This window comes from Rhipicephalus sanguineus, chromosome 1 (genome assembly GCF_013339695.2).
Source record: "Rhipicephalus sanguineus isolate Rsan-2018 chromosome 1, BIME_Rsan_1.4, whole genome shotgun sequence".
Lineage (NCBI taxonomy): Eukaryota > Metazoa > Arthropoda > Arachnida > Ixodida > Ixodidae > Rhipicephalus > Rhipicephalus sanguineus.
This window is the reverse complement of record NC_051176.1, coordinates 287020293-287041111: the sequence shown is the minus strand read 5'-3', so window position 1 is coordinate 287041111 and position 20819 is coordinate 287020293. Positions and strand designations below refer to the sequence as shown.

Genomic DNA, 20819 nt, shown 5'->3' with positions numbered 1-20819 from the left:
AACTGAAGGAGAAGAAAGCGTTTCATCAAAGCAATGCATACCGTAATGAAATGGGCCATAAAACGCATTCCACCGTGTTTTATAACCATCTGGCAGGGTCACGGCTGACCATTTGCGAATACTCATCCTTGAAAGCCGATGGTTTCGTTTCGGTGGCAAAACACTTTGCTTGAAAACGAGCAATTCGTATTAATGGCGGCAGTACATGAGGCCGTGCAGCGATGATGACGGAATGCAAAACAGTGCGTCCTTTCACAATGGTTGTTATGGAGCTTCTGCTAGTCATCTAATAAAGCACATATCTGGGTAAAGGGGCAGCATTTAGATTGTACTCTTTCTTATATTTTTCGTTACATTTTACTCGGGACAAGAGGAAACGAAATAGCTGGGCTGTTCATTTCTTCGACCGAGAGAACCGAGAAGTCAAAATGAAATGAACAACGAAATACAGGGGCACCTATTAAACCCGGAGGCGGTCCATCGTCTTCTTTGTCTGGCACACGTTGTTGGCATATTGCACAAACCTTCTGGAATTGCTAGTGCGTCCTCACGACAGCAGTCCCTCGACAATAGTCAAGTACAGCATACACTGCCACAAGTGCTGTCATTAAATGGACGAAGTCCTTTCCTCCTGTTTTCTTACCCTTTCTAACTACAACTCTTCACGTTTGCTCTTACTTTACTGTGCATCCCAAATAAGCGTGTTCGTACACACAGGCCCAGGAATGAGCCGCAAGAGGGTTGATAACTGACTCTCTCGAAGCACCAATTAGGCGCGCCGGGCTCTGGGAATCAAATTACGCTGCACACACTCGGAGGACAAACCGCCGAGACTGCGACCACGGGGATAATGCAAATTATCGCGACAATGACGACGCCAGCCCGATACGGCGGTGCATGGGCACATCGTTTTACTTGCTTCTGCCCTTCTATCTTTTTTCACTTGCTTATATTCTTTTTGGCAGTCCGCAAAAAGCCCGAATGATGTAGCCGGCATGCACAAAAAATAAACAAAATACTCAGAAAAAAAGAGAGAAAAAAAAAAACAACTTCCGCAACCGCGGCGTTACCTTTTTTCTTTAGTCCCTTTCGAGAAGTCACACAACAACCCGTATGTGCACTGTAAGAGAAATGCTGCTGCGGCGTACATTGCGATACTTCTCTCGTGGCGTATAGCTTTCGTTTTTTATGTTCCTTCACTCGTCAGCGATCCAGATTTGTTAGTGAGCGCTCGTCTAGTCGTCTTGTCTTCTTGTGTCCCGTCCATTTGTGCTCAATCTATTACGTATAGCTTTCCTTTTTCTGTAAACTACTTCAAACTCCCGGTTTGTGCAGTTGGATATCATCCGAATATTTGAAGTCGAGACTGTAACGCGCCCACTACGGTGAGTTGCATTATCATACTGTTTTGCAGCTCGTGTTCTGCGCCTGTATAATACAAAAATGAATTTCGCTTGGCTCTATTTATCTTTCATTACCGATCTTTCCTCATCAGCCGACACCATAGTAACAATGTGGCCGGATCATTCCTTTGGACGGTTCAGTGGGAAAAATAGCATTGGAGGAAACCGTTACATTATCCCGGCCTGTAAGATGTGTCCTCGGAAGATTGCCTTCAGCGCGGCTTCTGATTGTCTTCAACACAGCATGATGCCACCCCCCCCCCCCCTAATAGATGCGAATCGATGAACGCGGTTTCATGGAACGAATTTTTGATCTGAAATTTATTTCCATCCGGACTATTTGGAGTTATGGATGAATGACGCTCCGAATTTCGCTCACTCTATTGTAAAGAAAGCATCGCGATTAAACGTTGGCCTCATCTTACGAGCCCACTTGTGTTTCTAATGTGTTTTTGTTACCTTCAGTCGACACTGTGTTGAAGTGCATAGGAATAACATAAATAATTTTGCAAGAACATTTACGCAATATTTTCGTAGATTGAAAAGCATTGTCTCACCCGTGCTCAAAGTTGAGACTTTATGGCGAATATAATAAGCACCTTCGTAAAAAATATCTAAGCCTGGGAGTTTGCACAGCCTTGGCAATGCTGATTATGTGCTTAAACAACATGAATGTGTAAAATGCAGAAGTGGAATGCCATGTTTTTTTTTTAGCAGAGCTAGTTCACAAGGGAGGTATTTTCATTGCTCTTCGCGTCATACAGCCGGTTGCCTACCTCGGACTGTTTATGAATAGCGTCGGTGGGTAACCATGGTTACGAACTGCCATAACGAAGGACAGCGTGTGCACTCGTAGATGCTGGTTCGTTCTCGCCGCTGTAATTAGGCAGAAAAGGGGCACAGCCAGGGGACATGGGCAGCAGAGTGCTTTATGGGCGGCCACCAGCTCGTTCGTTCTGTCGCAACGCCTGCCACAAAATGCAGCCGGAGATGTTAGTACGCCATACACCGATAGTTACCACCATAACATTCCCTGACACAGGCCTTCGCTTTTTTTTTTCTTGCCTCCAGTTACGCTGCTGAGAAAGTGAACCTGACAAAATAAGAAACTGACACAAGCTCGCCTATGAACACAGCACTGGAAACAGGCCGAAAAAAAAATTGCACGATACAGAAATAAGAAAACTACAGTTCTTTCTTTTTATTTCTGCTCAGTTCCTTGAATTCACGCGTTCCCCGTTTCATCGTCCGCTGATGATCGACGCGTGTGAAAAGAATCTCGAAATTGAAGGAACTACTGACTCATAGATAAAATAACTTAGGCGACAGCATAACTCAGTGTTATCGGGTGTCCCGTTTTTTTTTTTTGCTTACCTTGTCACTCCCAGAGAACCTGTCCCAATTATTCGACGACACTGTACATTCCGCGTCGTAAAAGCTAGCCATGTTAGGTATTCACCGGCCCTCGATACGCCTGAGCTTTAACATATGAAGCAGGAACTTAAAAAAAAAGGTGACACATGAAACTGATAAGTGACAACGGTACTACATTATCGCGAGAAAAGGCTCTCGATGAATGCGTAGGAATCCTACGTTAACCGGTGACTCATTCAGAAATTGCCTTAAACAGGACTAACAAAACTCGCTCTTTGGGTGAGTACATGCTTACTGAACTTAACCACGAAGCACTAATTAAAAAAGTCACAGTTTCGCCGCAACGGCGAAGCAATGAATGCGATAGCAATCAATTGGAATGCAACGCGAAGAAGGGAAAGCAGCTCGAAATTGCCAGCGCGTCGCTCGAGCCCAAAGGACGCACGAAAAGAACGCAGACAGGACGAGCGCGAACTGTCATGCGTCACAGCTCGACACTTGAAGCGCACTGCTCAAACATAAAGCAGGACGCACGAAACGGACGAACAGGTACACACAGGACGAGCGCGAGCTAACTGTCACAGTTGTTACTTATTTCTGTTTGAACAGCACGCTCCTTTCGCAAACGCGGCCGCTGCAGCGAGCGAAGTGACCTTCGTACGCTCTGTGACTTCAGCGCGGACATCGCAGGGAAAGCACAAGACATACAACCCCCCGCTTCACCCCCCCCCGGCCGCCCCCTTCTTTCCTCGAGATAAGCGCACGAAGGCGACCACGTCCTGTAGGGCGAAGAGCAACGGTGTTCGCAGAAGCGGGGCGACAATCTTTAAAGCGCGCCACGCGCGCACATCGCATTATCTATATGGTGACTAAGAAAGCATGCTGAAGTAAATGGTGTATACAAATAGCTCGCCGTTAGCAGTCTGAAAGACGGTACTGTTGGTGGCCTAACCGTCTAACGCCGCGCGCTGCAAAGCGAGAGGTCGCCCGTTCGATTCCGCGCGTCGGAAAGTTTTTCTGAATTATTTTTCTTTGTGGCTTATATATATATATATATATATATATATATATATATATATATATATATATATATATATATATAGACATATACATATACGGTGCATGACGGCGGCGACGGCAACGGCAAAAATCAGCCGAGACTGTCCATATAATTGCTATCGCAATAAAATGCATAACTATTGAGACGTACAGAGAGAAGCTATTACAGAGGTGCATAAATTGCATCGGGATTCACGGCGTAATAGTCATAGAAAGAAACCACAATGAGGGCATGCCTCAACAAAGATTTGAAGAAAAAATTGACTGTTCAGGCTATGGAAAACGATTGGACATCACCTACCGAGAAATGGAGTCGCTGAATTTATTGCATTGTTCGTGAAGTATGAAAGCTTTGAACCATAGCTATTTAAACACGACAAACGTTTGACGAGCGGCGGGAGAGAATCAGTACTGGCCGAACGAGGGAGGCACCAACTTGGAGCCAGAGTTTCGGCAGAGACTTGCTTGGACAAAGACAAGTCTTTGTTGGAACGTTGGCTACCAGCTGGGGCTTCTCTTGTTTGCACACCCTCCATACCCGCAGTACCTATGTTTCTCGGTGTAACTGTTGCTGCGTTAGTAAGGCAGGGCAGTTACGCATTCATTATCAGACATCTAAGATTCATAAAACACCCTTGCTCTCGAGGGTACTCAATTAACGTGTCTGCATTCCAAGGACAAAAAATAAAAAATAAAGGAGTACCGACAACTTATTTCAAGCGGGAGTAAGTGTTTGTTCCATAGTTACTGCACTTGTGAGAGTTCTGGTATACTTCTCTGCGGAGTATTTTTCCTTTACCTGTGCCCAACCAAGGCTAACGTACTGCAGCGCCGACGTGCCAGAAGTGGAAATAGTTATTGGGCAAGGAGTCGGTCCTGTAAATATAATCGTCAGCTTTGCTTTCTTTTTAAAGTCTATAGCTTTTACAGCTCCGCCACAACACAATGAAACTCGGTAAATTACCGTAGTTGCGCCGCAATGCGTTCCACGCCTGAAATACAGGCCGCTCCGTTGTCTTGCTGTAAAAACTGCACCAGGCAGAGAAGCAGGTGCTGAAGTGAGTGATTCCTAGAGCACAGAAACAATGTCAACGAGGTTTCGTCCGATGGTTTTCTGTCGTTGCGATGTCAAACATGTAGCTGCCTCCACCAGTTCTAAAATTATATGCGCCGTATAGGCAAAAGAAACTGCGCTGTAAGATTGCTCAGAGAAACAATACATACCCACTCTCGCTGGTCAGGAAAGCACTAAGCCATTCATATAATCAGCGGTAAAGTAATGTGGACGTCCGGATAATAGTTGGTCATATGAAATGTATCCCGGCGAATGGTGGTCCTTAACGCATCTTGTTAGTTCGTATAAAAGCTTTTTTGCTGGTACTTTCGCTCTAGAGTTCAATTCAACAAATTTGGTCATCAGCGCAGCTGAATCCGGAATAAAATCCGATTGTCGAATGTATGATCTCCGTGTCTGTCGCCTCGGCCGATGTGAATGTCCTCATGTTGCGCTTCCCTTTATCCTAATTCAGCACCACTGACCAAGAAGCCCAAACTGCGACCCACGCCCAAAGCCAAATTCACGACTATACGTTATAATCTGTGTCTCAGTGCAGCTAAAGTCTATGGTTTAGGCTGTAAGCTGCAACCTTCTAGGCATAAAGCGAGAAAGACGCTCGCATCCAAAATTTCCTCCACATACAAGCTGCGGTATATCAGCGGCGAAGAATGGGAATTTCGATTTCGAAAGTAGAAGAAAAATTGTTACTGAATAGTGGATACCTGAGACCCTTTTCTTGACTTCATGTTTTCTTTTGGATGCAGATGAATTCTTTATAGCAAAATTGTGTCCTGGTCCTTCTACTGAGGCTGTAGTGTTCCCACGCTCCTTTTTCGGAAAATTAACAGTAAAAAGAAGACCAGTCAGAGCATGTAATCCGCGGGAAAAAAAAGGGAAGGATCAGAGGGTTCCTGCACTCACGCAGACAACATTCCATTCTTGCGAAGAGCAAGTATGTTCTACAAAAATAAACGCAGAAACGTTCGCTTTTCTCTCCATTCGGTGCGTGTGCAGTGCCATTAAAGCTTGATGCCGCCTGCGCACTTTGGCCGAGCTTGCGGTGTTCACGGCAGCTTGTGCACGTGCGTGTCCCGTGTGTCGCGCACGTCGGCAGACGCTGTAGTCCTTTCGGGGGTCTCGTCTGTCGAGTGCCACTCCAATCGTGATGAAATATTCACTAGCAAAATGTGACCCATTCCGACACCCCTTTGTCCTGTATATTTGGTTTTGGTGCCGCGCACGATACCAAAAAAAAAAAAAGCGTCGACAAACAAAAGGCTATAACCATAGGAGCGTGACAGCTGGACCTTTTAAGCGATGCCTTGTGTATTACGCAGCGCGTACGTGAACAATTGATAAAAAAAATTCGGCAGATCCCACGCGTTGTGGGGATCGGTTTCATGCGAAGCAGTCAGCGAGTACTTCTATGCTGTATTTTATGGCTTTGAGCCAAGCGTTACGAGGTAGATAGAAGGGCTTTTGTAAGTGTAGTAGCTGTGTGCACATCGTGGGCTTACCAGGCACGTCGACAGCAGTGGCATTTAAAGAGTAACTTATGGTGCGACGTAACGTCAGCCCTCACGTTAGAGTACATACGCCAGTATTATGGAAACAAAGTGCAGTTTATGGTGCAATCATGTGAATATCATACGTAACTTTCGTTAATGTATTCTTCCGGGGTTGAACAATGCTTCAATATAGCTTGCTGAATCATAGGAATACAAATTTAATGTTTATCAGACTGCTATAAAAGCGGAGCCAACACTGGAACCACAGACATTAATCTGATATGACGCCTGTATCGTAGGAGTACATATGTAGTGTTTACTGCTTTCTCGTAAAATTAGATAGCCAGCACCACAACCACAATTGACGTTACACCGACATTACTCCTGCATTGGGTGTTTTTCCAAACCAGTTTGTAGAGCTGGCGTGGCTCTGTGGTAGAATACCTGATTGCCACGCAGAATACTTGGGTTCGATTCCTGCTGGGATCCTCATTTTTATTCTTTCCATTAGTCAGGTCAACGTTGCCGATGTCGGCTTTCTCGCATTTAAGTTAGCAGTATCTGTTCTCGCCGTTTCTGGGTAGATGCAAACTGTCAATCACCTGTGGCGCTTACTCGTACACAGCGGCCCGTGGTAAACGGGTCTGTGCCACACGTGCCTGGAGGAAAGGGTTTGACGACGCACGCGACATGATTTTCTCGTTATTCATGTCGTGATCCGACACTCATATTCGTCAAATCCTCTTACTCTCTTATGTCAATCTTGGTCTACACCAATTTAAAGAGACGATCACGGGAGCACCCAGATGTAGGTGGCTAGCTAGATAGACAGATAAATAGATAGATACGTAGATAGAAACGCTCAATGTGCCAAATGTTCGCGAAGAAATGCTTCGCGTCTAAGAAAAAAAAAGAGGGGGGGGGGGGACGAGAAAGCGTACGCAATGGCGGCGGCAGCGAGCCAGGGAATCAAAATAGAAAAGTATGCGCGCGCACACAATGCATAGCTGTTAGCCTACTCTCGCGAGCGCTGGTTGAGTTTTTGCGTGACGCAACGCTTGCATTGGCAACATGGTTTGCGAACAGGTCAGATCGCCATACGTGCATTTGTAATGACATGCCCTCACTTGGAAACTTTGTGGGAGCGAATTGATTTCAAATGGCGCCACAGCTTCAGTTCTGCGCACTTTGCATTAACGAAACAGCGGCTTCAGTCTGAGAGAGATTCCTGCGAACACTTGTAAAACGTCCCTCGTCGTGTACCTAACAAAAAATGAGCTTGTCCGGCACATATTAGGAGCAAGCCCACAGAACCTTTGATGCTGGGCCTCCGCGGATAAAGAAAGTGTTCTCAACTGTTGTCCTAATGTAAATGACCTAAAAGAAGAATTTTGTTTATGCCGCGGCAATACCGTCGCGCAATTCCGGGGCACGCGATAATACCGTTCGTAGCTAAAAGTTTTCAAAGGCGTGTATATCTAGGGTCGCATTTGCTACGATTTTGATGAGACGCCGATCGTGGCGCTGTTCGCTGTCTTGATTGGCAGGCACCTGTTCCTATGAACTCGTTTAGCGCACGAAAAACTTTATTGATACAGGCTCGGTAGCTTACTGACCTCGGTAACCCTCGTAAGCTGCCATTACAAAAGTTATAATGGTGTTTCACTTCGTAAAGATGTATTACGCGCATGCTTATGGATGCTATTTCATTTTGTGCATAGCGCGTGGAATGCGCTTCTGTCCTGCCTTGCGCTTCTGGGCTTCTTTCAAGACACTGCATTGGGCTTGCAAAAAGGCCCACTGTTCCGGAGTTTCTAAGCTATGCCGTCTGGCCCGACACACCCTCATTGTCGCAAACTGCCTAGCACATTCTGCGGGAGTCTCTCGGGCACGCCTATTGCCTGTCTTGCTCAGTTTGTGCTAAGTGCTTCGCGATGACTTCGGGCTTGGTCGACTCGCGCTAGGCTTGCTGCTGCTCCGTCCTTCTAGCTCGGCGCTCGGCCTCTTGATCGCCAGACGAACGCGGTTGGTACATAGTGCACACAGAGTCCGCAGAGAGGAGGTCAACCCAGAGCGCCTCTGGAGTGCCGCACTACTCTCTAAGCAAAAAAAAAAAAAAAAAAAAAAGAGTATGTGTCACTCTTTTCAGTGAGTCCTAACTTGCCACGTGTGTGACTCTCTTCAAAGAGACACGTTACCTCTTTTTTGAGTCCCACGACTCTCCAACGAGAGTATGATGATCCAATAAGAGATTTCACGTGTCTCTTAAGAGAGAGTCATACACGTGGCAAGTCAGCACTCACAAAAAAGAATTAAAGGACTCCTTTCTTTTTCTTAGAGTGTAGAGAGATATGCATTGCACGTGCGTCGCCTCTCCCCCAGCTCTATGGTGCAGCCATGCTTCAGTCTACCATCCTCCGCCTCCATCCTAGCCCCTCTCCTCCACCGCGCTCTCCTAATCTCCAGGTGCCCTACGCCTCCGGCGCTCGCTTCCCTAGCGGCCTCCGACATAATCTCGCCGATTTAACATACGGGGCATATACGCTTTCGCGCAAAAGGTAGTGCTCGTCCTGTCATGCACTTCTCTGTCTTGTCCTCGTCAAATGTAGCGCTGCAAGATTTTATGTAAGAAGGTAGCTGTCAATCTAGTATTGCTTGTTTATCCAGGAACGCCACCTGTTCGATGGTTAATGAATGAAGTTTCTCGAGACGTTCGAAAGTGACCAGAAAGAAAAAAGAAATCCTGCGGCTAAAGTTGGTCACTCAAAGTTTCACGCACTCTGCTGCGAAGCAAAAGAATAGTAGCCATGATCGAATGCTCGTGTGCGCAAAGTGTCCATTAGCCCTGAAGAGTATAGCGGAAGTACGCATGCGCTCCAAAGGCTTTCCCATAAGCTCGCCCACAGCTAACGCGAATCATGCGAGATGCACATAGACGGACCTCAGTGTCGGACGACGCTTTTATATTGAACTGCTCATTTTATGAAGAAGACTACGTCAACACCGAAAAAAAAAACAATATAAAGCGGATCACTGTTCGAGCCAGGAGAAACCAAAACAGCTTTTCTTTGCCCGTCAACTCGCAGAGGAAAAGCGGTTGAGCTGCTATCGAGTACAAAATAATATTTTTTATTTCCTTTTCTTTTTCAATCTCCTGTAGCGCCACTATGGACTCGAGCTCAGCCCGGATGGTCGTAACCCAGATCAGCGAGCGAGATAGCCACTGGGCCCGAACCTAGGCTGTTTAGCCGAAGCTATTGCGTCCGTTCAGATAAACGACCACTCCTCTACTTGGGCGGCCACCGATTTTCCTTACGGCCTTATCGCGGGCTCTCAACAGAAGGACCATCCGATGGAAGAAAGAGCTGCCTTTAACGCCACAGATCACCGAATCACGCAACGTTCACCTACGCGCCAATATGTTCTGGCATCAGCCGCACTTCCTTCTGCAGTGAGTATACAGCTTTGTAATTGAAGAGCGAACGGAAATTGTTTTAGAACCGCCTTACCAACCGACCCATGTTTTTGCTAGCTTAAATTCGCATGAGATATAAAGGGGTGAAGCAGCACCTTTACATTTCGCCGGACTGACCACTAATAGTCGTGCTAAAGGCGCCGCACAAGGAGAATTCCAGAGCTCGTGTAACGATTGATAACAGCCGCGATTCACGCACTGAAGAAAAACATGCTCGTCGTGTGGTTCCAGCGCCAGTAGAGACTTGAATACCCGTGCGCACAATCTGTGCGAAGAGCTACACTAGTTGTTCAGCAATACGAATGTATAGGAATCTGAAAGGAAACTGCTGTGTAGATGAAGATGCAGTAAAATACCATTCCGATATGTTGATGAAACATTTTCAAACGTGCAAAGGTGGCTCCATTGATGTGAGAGGCGCTACGTTTTACTACAAACGTAATTGAGAAATTTGCTAAAATAGGGCTGCGAATATCCAGCGTACTATTAATTATTCGATAAATTTCATGACATCACTGAGAGATAAACCACTGTAGGTCACGTGGCTAGGCGCAATTGGCATGCGAAAAAATAACTTCTGACGCAACAACAAGTCGGTATAATTATGTTACAGCAATTATACGAACAAAAAAAGAGTAATAGAAAAGAAGCGTCATAGTAGTACTCCCAAGCATAGGTCGGCAAAAATTGTGGAGCTCACTCAGACTCACTCATGCAATATATTTTGCCCTTAGGGCTCACTCGGACTCAGACTCACCAAACTTTTCCTCATCCGGACTCACTCGGACTCAGACTCACTATAATTTTTCTCAACCGGACTCACTCGGACTCAGACTCACCAATATTTTATTCACTCGAACTCACTCAGACTCAGACTCACGGCTCGATCTGAGTCTGAGTGAGTCTGAGTGAGTCGACTCGTGAGTCCGTTAGCATTAAATTATCCTTTTTCTACCGTAATGTCAATGCTCTTTAACGCCAATATCTCGCATAATCGGTGCGCTACTTAGCACCTTTTGATCTGGTACCTTCAAATACGAGTTATCTGAGTTTGCAGTTCAGTAAGGACCTTTTTATCGGAAGTCATGACTCACACGAGATAGTTTTATCAGTAACTTCCCGTGAAAAAGTTTGCGAGGGGAGGTCAAGGCACCTCCTCCCCTCTCCCTCCTCAAATCACGCCTCTGATCAATATATATTGAGCTGACGTATGAACGGTAGCGTGTAGAAGTATGCGGGAGTATACACGTCAGCTGACATAGGGCTGATAGTAATGCTAAAATTGAGTAGATAGGACCATAGGTCGGCAAAAATTGTGGAGCTCACTCAGACTCACTCATGCAATATATTTTGCCCTTAGGGCTCACTCGGACTCAGACTCACCAAAATTTTCCTCAACCGGACTCACTCGGACTCAGACTCACCAAAATATTTCCCAACCGAACTCACTCGGACTCAGACTCACAAAATCTTTACTCACCCGGACTCACTCAGACTCAGACTCACGTCTCGATATGAGTCTGAGTGAGTCTGAGTGAGTCGACTCATGAGTGAGTTTGCCGACCTATGCTCCCAAGACGTATCGACACACTCATCCATCGCCTAAGAGTCGGAACTGCTTACACCAAGCACTTCTTATTTCGGATTCATCGTGCATCATCGTCAACATGTTCGTGCGGCCACGACGACGAGGATGTGCATCATCTGTTGCTCGACTGTCCCAAGCACGACACACAGAGACAGCGACTCGAACCAGCAGCAACTCAACACGCTGGACTCTCAGCGAACGTTTTCGTTGGCGAAAATACTAGGCCCATGGCCGTCTAGGATAAACCGCAAAGCAATGAAAGTTTTCCAACGTTTTTTTTTGAAGACGCCAATATTTGTGATGGTTACTGAGGGGACTATATATTGAAAGACTGTACCGCGACGGTATGTGTGCTCTGTTGAAACGAGAGTTCTTGAAATTGTAGGACTGTGTGCGTATATATATATATATATATATATATATATATATTTGCTTTTGTGTTTTTAACCTAACAACTGTGTGGAAAGGGGTAGCCGTCACCAAGCAATCGTGACAACAACTCCTTCGTTTATTTTCTATTTCAATAAAAAAAAGCGTCATAGTCGGTAGTGATACATTTTCACTTCCTTTCATTATTTCCACTTTAATTTATTAGGACGCCGCACTCGATGCTCTCAACACGATTAAGAAAAGAATACAAAATAAAAATAATCATATGGAAGACGACCACAGAATTCATTGTTTTTTAATGATTAGACTACAGAAGAAAACCAGTGGATGCCTCTTTAGCATATTACTCGAATATCGATGAACAACTCAAGTGAGTCATTTTCCAATTACGTTCTTGTTGCGCTATAGGCCTACTGCACAGTCTGGTTAAACTGAACGCTCTCGTCGTCAAGATGTGCTCGTGTTCGCCTGACCGTCAGCATAGAAAGAAGGACCCCAAGAAAGAAGCGCTGCAAGAACAGAGCGGTGTCAGCTGCCGTGGAGTAAATATAGTAATTATTTCTTTAAAGAAAATAATAGGACGGTCAACTGAGTGGTCAGCCCTTTGGGATATGTATGCGTGTTTAAGATAGCTGAGGACATTGTAATAAGGCGATCGCCAAAAGAAAAGCCTCCCCTCGTCGCAAATGAATGAAAAGATACCAACTGCGAACGAAATCATTTATTTAAGGTATAAACAAAGGATGTTTGGTCTCTCACCGTTATTTACCCCGTGTTGCCTTTTCTTTGAGCTCAAACCTTTGTCCTCTGTTTCCCCTAAAAAATACCAGAAATAAATTAGTTTGTGAACGCTTTTAGCGTCTTACTAGCGATCTGGGGATTTCGCTTCCCTTACCATTCGCACCGACATTCTGACACTATCCCATCTTCCATTCCGCTTGCTGTTACCTGTAGACGGAACAGGAAGGAGCGTTACCTATCAGTCTCTCTCAAGATTGGGTCCGGTGCTAGCCATGTGATAAGGGCGTGTTGAAGTGACAGGGATACGATAGAGTGTTTATTTCTATTCATTCCAGTATCGGTGACGCGAGAAATTGGACTCGGCGGGAACTAGCGAAAAGGCTCTCGCGAAGGAGCAACAAAAGATCCCTGACAAATCAGTGCCAGACTTCGACGGAGCAGGATGACAGAGGACAAGAGGCGAGAAACAAAACTAGCCTGCCGGGAGAAGAATACAGAAGTGAAAAGAATCCGGCTTGATTTTTTTTTTTTTTTTTAGCGTGCCATCGCTTCTTCTAACACACCCGAAAGCTTCCAAGCTCGTCGAGCTCAAGGCTTCTGCTGATGGAGGGATGGGAGCGGGATACGATAAAAACCTGACCAAAAAAGATGTGTGAATAACTTTCTATAATTTGTAGGGGCTGCAGCCTCATTAAAAAAGAAAGAATAAAAGAAAACACGCGTGAGGGTGCTAGACGGACAAGAAAGGATCGGTGAACGTACCAGATGCTTTGCAAGTCGTCAGGAATGAAGGCGGGGCTTAGCGACCAAGGGAGGAGGAGAAAACACGTGCAATAGGAGGAACAAGAATAAATAAACCTTCACTCCTTTCTAAGAGCGGCTCCCCCCCCCCCCCCCCCCCCCCCACACACACACACACAAAAAAACAAAATGTGGTGAAGAAACGGAAAGCAGAAGAACCGCCGTTCGCAGTATGGAGTCGCTTACATTACAGGAATTGGAACTTTCGAAGGAGATGCACGAGCGACTAAAGTGCAATAAATCAGGCGGGCCCTGCCCTGTCCGGCTTCAGCCCTTTCGTGAATGGCTGTGAAGGTTTTGCTAATTGAAGTGCGTCCCTCATAATGGCTCTTAAAACGCTTGGGCTCGGAAGGACCCATTTACGTCGCTAGTTGGTTTCTTCCTGACGATGCTTTCTCGAAACGCCCGTATAAACCTCAGATAAGCGTTTTCAAAGGCCAATATTTTTATTCTGAAGTGCCGGAAGTGAGTAAGCGCTGCTTAGAAGTAAGAAAATAAGAAATACAGATAAATACAGAAAAATATTGCACTTTCTATAAGATATATGTTACTTGTCTGCTGCTAGCTTAACGGACATCACTGGTCAGTTGAATTAACATTATATACATTCCTTGACGTTTGAAATGTTTAGCTGTTGCAAAATTTTGCAAGATCAGTACCCCGTGTTAATCAAGGTTGGGTTTTGTAACGGTCTATTTCATATTTGATCCCGGCATTGCTCCCGCGTAGCCACTGCCGGAATCGACCACTCAGCAGGCAGGACATTATAAGAAGAATGGAAAGTGGAAGGGACCGTTACAAAATCGAGTCTCTGCTGTTTAATGTGCTGTTGAATGCTGTTTAAGTGCTGCTTAATCAGTAGTAATAATAATTGTTGGGGTTTAAGGCCCCAAAACCACGATATGATTATGAGAGACGCCGTAGTTTTTTGACCACCTGGGGCTGTTTAACGTGCACCTAAATCTAAGTACACGGGCCTCAAGCACTTTCGCCTCCATCGAAAATGCGGACGCCGTGGCCGAGATTCGATCCCGCGACCTCCGCGTCTGCAGTCGAGCACCATAACCGCTAGACCACCGTGGCGGGTGTTGCTGCTTACTCCGTAAATAGAATGCCTGGGATGCTATCGGATACTACTTGTGGAGAAAGACGAAATCGCTGAGAGCTGTGACTCTTAGTTGCCTACGCTGACTGTGTGCATTAGAGTTGGAAAGGTATATTTTACTCTTAGTTTTCCTTGCAAAAAAACAAACAAACAACAACAACAAAAAAAAAAGAGAGCTACAAGGGGTTTAAAAGAAGTCCCATCCGGTCTGCCTCGAAGAAAATGGACATTTGGCCCATTTGTAATGTAGATCTTCAATGGCGAACATGCTTTCCCTGATACAGAATCACAAAAAAGGGAGAGTACAAGGGAGCGTGGAAGGAGCCGCACACAACCATCAGTCACCCGGACAGTGGCTCCTCCGGGCTCATTACGCGCGCCCTTCTCGCGAGAAGTGCTGGTGGGTGCAGCCTTGGTCGGCGGTAATGGTCGCAGCGTGGCAACCCTTTTTTCTTGCTTGCCTCGACCGTGCCAGGCGTCCCTCGGTGGTTTCGTCGCAGTCGACGCGTGACCGCCGGCCTCTCCGGCGCGACGCGGCCTGCATCCGTCCTGCGTCCCGAAAACTGCCGGACGGTGCCCCGCTCATGTTTAATTCAGGCGCAGGGCGCCCTCTCGTGCTGCCTGCAGCAGTCATCACAGCAAATCGATGCGGTCGTCCCGATGGGCGCCATTTTTGAACACCGGACACGGGCCCCGCGGGACCCGGCAGCAGCGCAGGCCACTCACGTTGCGCACCGACCGGGACAACCTGCTTTTCTGACCGCGCAGAGCCCCTGCGACGCCCTCGGCCGAAGCTACTACTGCTTGCGCGCTGGACTTTGCAGCCACGGGGAGAAGCCGAGAGCCGCGGTGCACAGCCGGACATTTCATTCTCGTGATCAGACGCGCGGCTGTGCCTCGCGCTACGGCTGCCCGTTGTTGCGAGTCGCGCGGTCCTACTAGCAACCAGGCTCGCGCAGAGTGCGCCCGCAACTAAGGAGCAAAGAAAATGAAAGCAAGTCCCCAAAACAACGGCCACCGTGCAATTATGAGAAAAAGGACCAGCCATCCCAAAAAAGATTGCTTTTATTCAGCCAAGACTACAGAGCAACCATGCTGGCCTACAAAGTCTACCGCAAGCTGGCCAGAACAAAAGCTCTCGACGCTAATGCAGCGCAAAGAACCAAAAGCGAATTCGGCGGCTCCTTACCTACGAAGTCCATGGCGGTGATGATGTGACGGGACGCAAAACAACTAGCAACGCGAGCTGCTCGGCACTCGGCTTCCGCGACACATCCGGACAACAAATGCGCGGCTGCTGCTACGAGAACGCGCAGCCGTACTGCGGCACACAGGGCGCGCTTCGCGCCGCCGCCGCCAGTGCGGCGCCACGGGCCTCGCCATGGTTGTCAGCTGACGGCGTGCAAGACGCTTGGGCGCTCCACGAGGCGCCGCCAGCGTGCTCGCCGATCGAGTTCGGGCTTCCGGACAGAAAAGCCGGGGGCTTGCGCGACCTTGGCACTAGGTCAAGGGTGGCCCAGAATAAAAGTTTTCCCCACACCGGCAGTGGCCCTAATGCGCCACCCGGGCGGACCAAGTGTTCGCTGCCGCCCGATGGGCACAATAGAGCAACTGCGCTCATTAGCCGCGTTCGCGCCTTCCGCTCGTCGGCTTGCCGAGGGTGCTTGCAATCTGTCGGGATTCTTTTATTGATGGCCTCGGGATTCCGTGGGGCCACCCTTTTCCTGGTACTAGCTTGCCCGCGACAAACCGCCCACAGTGAATGCCATGTGATGGGCGACCCGAAGCTGGCTTTTCTGCACAGCAACTGTGCATGAAACAAAGCCAACTTTAAAAAAAAAATACCGAGGGACTTTTTGCACTAACAATACTATCCCCGCAGCAAAGGCTGGAAACCTTGGGAAAAAATAGTTGTGAAAGCGTCGCGTAAAATGGTTTTAAAAATTACTTATTGTGTAAAGCTTTTATAGTGAAAGCCGCAGAAAAATAAGCGCGCCGTCAGAAAAATGTCTTAGCTCAAGAGTTTGGTATATTAAAGGTATTTCGTATTGATAACATTAGTATCATCAATAATTTGATTAATATCAACTTGTGTGTGGCCTAAAATGAGCGCACAAGATATCTTCATTTGTTTTTTCTGCACGAATCCTTGCACGAAAACTGCAGCAACCACACACGTATGTACTCAGATGCGCAGGCCTATGCATTTGTGTTGCATAAATCAGTTATGGCGGTGCTGCTGTTACACCGAACACAGGAGTAAGACTACGATTCAAGACACACATTACAAAATCTCCCTCTCCCTCATTTTATTATGTTCCCATTTCTCCAGCGCAGGGTTAGCAACCAGCGGCTTTTATGGTTAACAACCTTGCGTTCTGACTTTCTTATTTTCTCTTTCGGTATGACTTTGCACTTGCGACAAGAGGGCGCTATGGAAACTCTACTATTAGAGCGACTTATTTGGAAGAATGAGTACGTCCCTATAGTATGCTTCCGACGCATACTTCGCATTGACGGTGTGAGTCAAAATATACTAGAGTTAAACGACGAAAATATGCTCAGATGCTCTAACGGACCTGTTAGCGTGACTTAAATGTTGCTTCGCTATATCAGCATAATTGCTAGCTGTGTTAAAACAGAGAACCGAAAGGGGAAATAAAATTAGTTTCCACTGTAGCCGGAACCAGTGATGAAATGATGATGAAATGCGTGGCGCGCTATGGCCACTGTTTGGAACGATAAATGAGAGAGCAAGCATTCCCTGGAGCAAGCGAACAATATCTCCTTTCGCGAAGCAAAAGAAGCGCTTTTAATACTTTTCTGTAAAGGTCGCGCCACCCGGTGGTGAAGTGTAAATACTTGCCTCTTGTGTTTTCTCTTATTTATTTTAATACTCACTCACTAGTCGCTGACTTGATCACTGGTTTCTATTAAAGCTTTATTTGCTGTTTGAGCAATTACTCGTCGCGCTATTCTAGAATAAAACAAGACGATGTAAGTGCAATCAGGTGAACACGAGAGGCCAAGCAGTACAAGACAACTAATCAAGAAGAACACGCTCAATCGCTCCCTGTTATTACATGTCGAAGAAGAAAATTCTGTTTAGGGCCACCTACACAACCGGGAAATACTGTGATGGAACACGAAGGCGGCATGGACGCCATCTCTTTCAATAAACAGATGCTGATTGGGCGTCAGCCGATCTTAGCAGCCACTAGCGCAATTGCACTCCCCGGGATCAACATTACAACATGTACGGCTAATCGCCATCGGTGGAGTAGCGACTCTCCATCGGTTCCCTATGTCGGCGGAGTAGCTAGCAGCAAGTAAGTTCGAGGTGGATGGCCATTGGGCCGTGCCAGAACTCTATAGGCATTTCCGCCAGTCCGTCAGTTAGCAAAGCAGTTTGCAACGTCACCACGTTTTACTACCATGGTCACAATGTTCTGAGTGTTCATGTTATCTTTCCAGCATACGGCCAGATCATCTGAATATTAAACTAGCAGTATTATCATCTGCTGTCCGCAGATGAAGACCCAGCATATAAATTCACTGCGGGCTGAATGGGCAGCCATGAGGCACGCAACGCTTGGTAACAATGCGGGCACCCTATGCCCGACTAATGCCTGAATGTCTTGTAAAGCAATTCCGATACGTTATGGCCACCGTTTCAGCAATTACGCAGCCGAAATTAACGCGTTCGCTGGGTGACGACACCCATGGCGTATACAGGCGTATACCGCTTGATGGTCACAATGAAAAAAAAATCCAGCGCACTAGCAGTCGCAGACGAAAAGAGTGAGGAAAAAGGCGGAACGATAAAAGGCGGGTCATCTGCAAAATCTTCGCTAAGGCAACGCTGTAGTATAATATACCTTCGTAACTACGATATGGTGCATTACACCGGTCCTACGTGGTTCTCAGGTGAGCGTCAAAAAACGACACAGTGGGTTTTCTGTCTTCGTGCGGACGTCAAGCTGAGAAAGGGTGAGTCTACTTGCACCTCAACAGCTCGGGGTGACGCGACCTGAGCAGAAACGTCCCGTGTGACGTTATACCACAGCCGAACCATTTGAATGAAAGGGAAAGGTTCTGTCTGGCGTTGCATAGGTATCGCTATTTTTGCCAGTGTTCAGTGGTCGGCCCGTGTGACTGGGTGGGCAGTATAACCTAAGCCGTGCCGCTTCGCGTATCTCAATATTTTGCCACTATCACTACTGCCAAAGCCATACTCGACAGCGACGAGCCGCTGTGCCAACAGACGTGATACGTGACGTTACTGCTCACGTCATGTGACCCCGGGCTGTTGAGGTGAAAATAGACTCTCCCGCTGGGAACAGTGCCGCCGAACAAGTTTTCTCACGCTCGTGAAAGATGGTGGACTCAGAATAGAGCTGCTGCAGACCAGTTATTTTCTAGTTAGAGTCTTTCGTACGCATCAGCGCATCGCTGTTTTTAGGGAGCGTAACCGAGTCACGGGCAACTCTGTGCGTGTCTTCTTGCATTTCTGTGTTCGTACGCGAGTGCCTTTCTGTGCGCAAACGCCCATGTATTAGGCCTAATTACTACGCCAACACAAACCTTCGGTTAACAAAGCACGGCTCAAAATCTGCGGTGTCATACTAAAACGGTGATCGGTAGGAAGAAGTTCAAGGTGTGCGTTATGCCGCGCCAAGTGCTCTATAGATTAAACGGATACGATGTGAGATGACGTACATACTGAAAGAATAGAAAGTGCAGCACCTTTATCACATTACTTAAACGAGCTAAAGCACAACCGCAGGAGCACGGCAAGAAAAAAAAAATAGAAACGTGCCACACCCTGCAGCTATCAGAAAACTATCACTGATGCGCCCTTTGTTCTGTAATAAATTGAGAATTTCGTTGTTTATCATCAAAAACACGAGAAAATAATTCTGGGAGATTTTCTCCACGGAACAAGGATACCCGCGAAACGCCGTAAGTGAAGTTTTGTCGCTCGTAGTACTTGCTAGGCCAGCTCGTGAAAAACATGTAGCTATTACATGAGGGGCGCAATGATAACAAATATTCACAAATAAAGGAGTCACCACGAGCGCCAACACTTCTAAACATGCAAGTGCTTTCAGAAGGAACCGTCCGGCGTCCATCTTGTTCACCTTGCAGCTCCCGCAAAGGTGTTACGTTAGGCTGAACAGCCTTCCTTTCCTTCCTTTTGCCAAGGACAGCGAGATGGTGCTAGTTTCACGATGAAAAATTCGAGGTTGAAAAGTTGGCATATAGCCGCCTACTTGCTGTACTGTCGTCACCAGCCTCGTTGCTTCTACTCTTTTCCTTCAAATAATGCTCTTTATTAAAGAACGAGGGATACCTGTAGCACTCGCAATTTCTTCGTGTCAGTTTCAGATGAAGCAAGAAATTGCGCCATACAGGCTTGTGAGCACAGTTTTTTAACGTTATGGGACGCCTTCTTGACAATGATGTTAACAAAACAGCTCTAACTAGAATACCGGTGTCAAGAAGCGCCTCCTATTAAAAAAATTAAATGCTGTAAGCACCTGCCAAATGAGTGTTTTTCTATCCGGGCGGCGTGATTGAAGCCAATTTCTACCAGCACACGCTGTCGTGCTCCCGGAATCACAATGAGAAAGAAATTACACGAAAAATGGAAAATGCGTAAAAAAAGGAATGTCATAAGAGAACGCCCGCGTCTATACAATACTGCAAAATAAAAGAAAAAAGTTCCACACGTATGAAGGATGCACCGTACTTTAAAGTGCAGCAATGGTGGAAATTTCATTCCAGACGAGGTGGGAGGGAGGAATGAATTCGCCTGTCATTTACATAAGCCACGCGAGCGTGTTTTGCGCCTTCCAAACACCCACAAAAGCAGCCTGCCATCGTTCAGTCAATATCGGGGAGAAACAAGCAAGATGTGGCCAACCAGGTGACAAGCGCTACTGGTCGAGCTTTTATCGCAACCGCGCAGAAGCTAAAGCACTCTACAGTCCACTCTGCCGTGGTGGGCGACGTCCGCTGCCTCGCGCTGCCGTCTAATGTAGTCTTTATTCTGACGATGAATACGAGAATGACGGCGCATGAATAAGAGGCTGAAAGCCCCGCGCGCTAAAGCCGGAATGGCCGTTATCTGGAGCCGGATGGCGCAGGAATGCCGCTAGCGACGCGCTTCAAATAGGGACGTCAGTGCTCCTAACCATGCAGGAGACAGCGGGTATAGCCGGGCCGCTGGAAGGCGCATATTGCCATTTCAGGCACGGGCGCTTCCAATGTCCTTCGATAATATTAGGACTAAACCGCCGGTGAATGCGGGCGCCC

General features: G+C 47.0%; 1 protein-coding gene across 7 annotated transcripts in view; it reads right to left on the bottom strand.

The window, feature by feature from the left end:
- LOC119379196 (complexin) overlaps positions 1-20819 on the bottom strand; it is an 810485-nt gene that overhangs the window by 110183 nt on the left and 679483 nt on the right. Inside the window, exon 1 of one of the 7 annotated variants that reach the window (XM_037648420.2) lies at positions 15691-15836. The exons of the other annotated variants lie outside the window; for them this stretch is intronic. Coding sequence (XP_037504348.1) covers positions 15691-15703 — 13 coding nt within the window. The 5' untranslated portion in view covers positions 15704-15836. Of the gene's footprint in view, positions 1-15690; positions 15837-20819 lie in introns of those variants that run through there. 7 annotated transcript variants of the gene reach the window in all.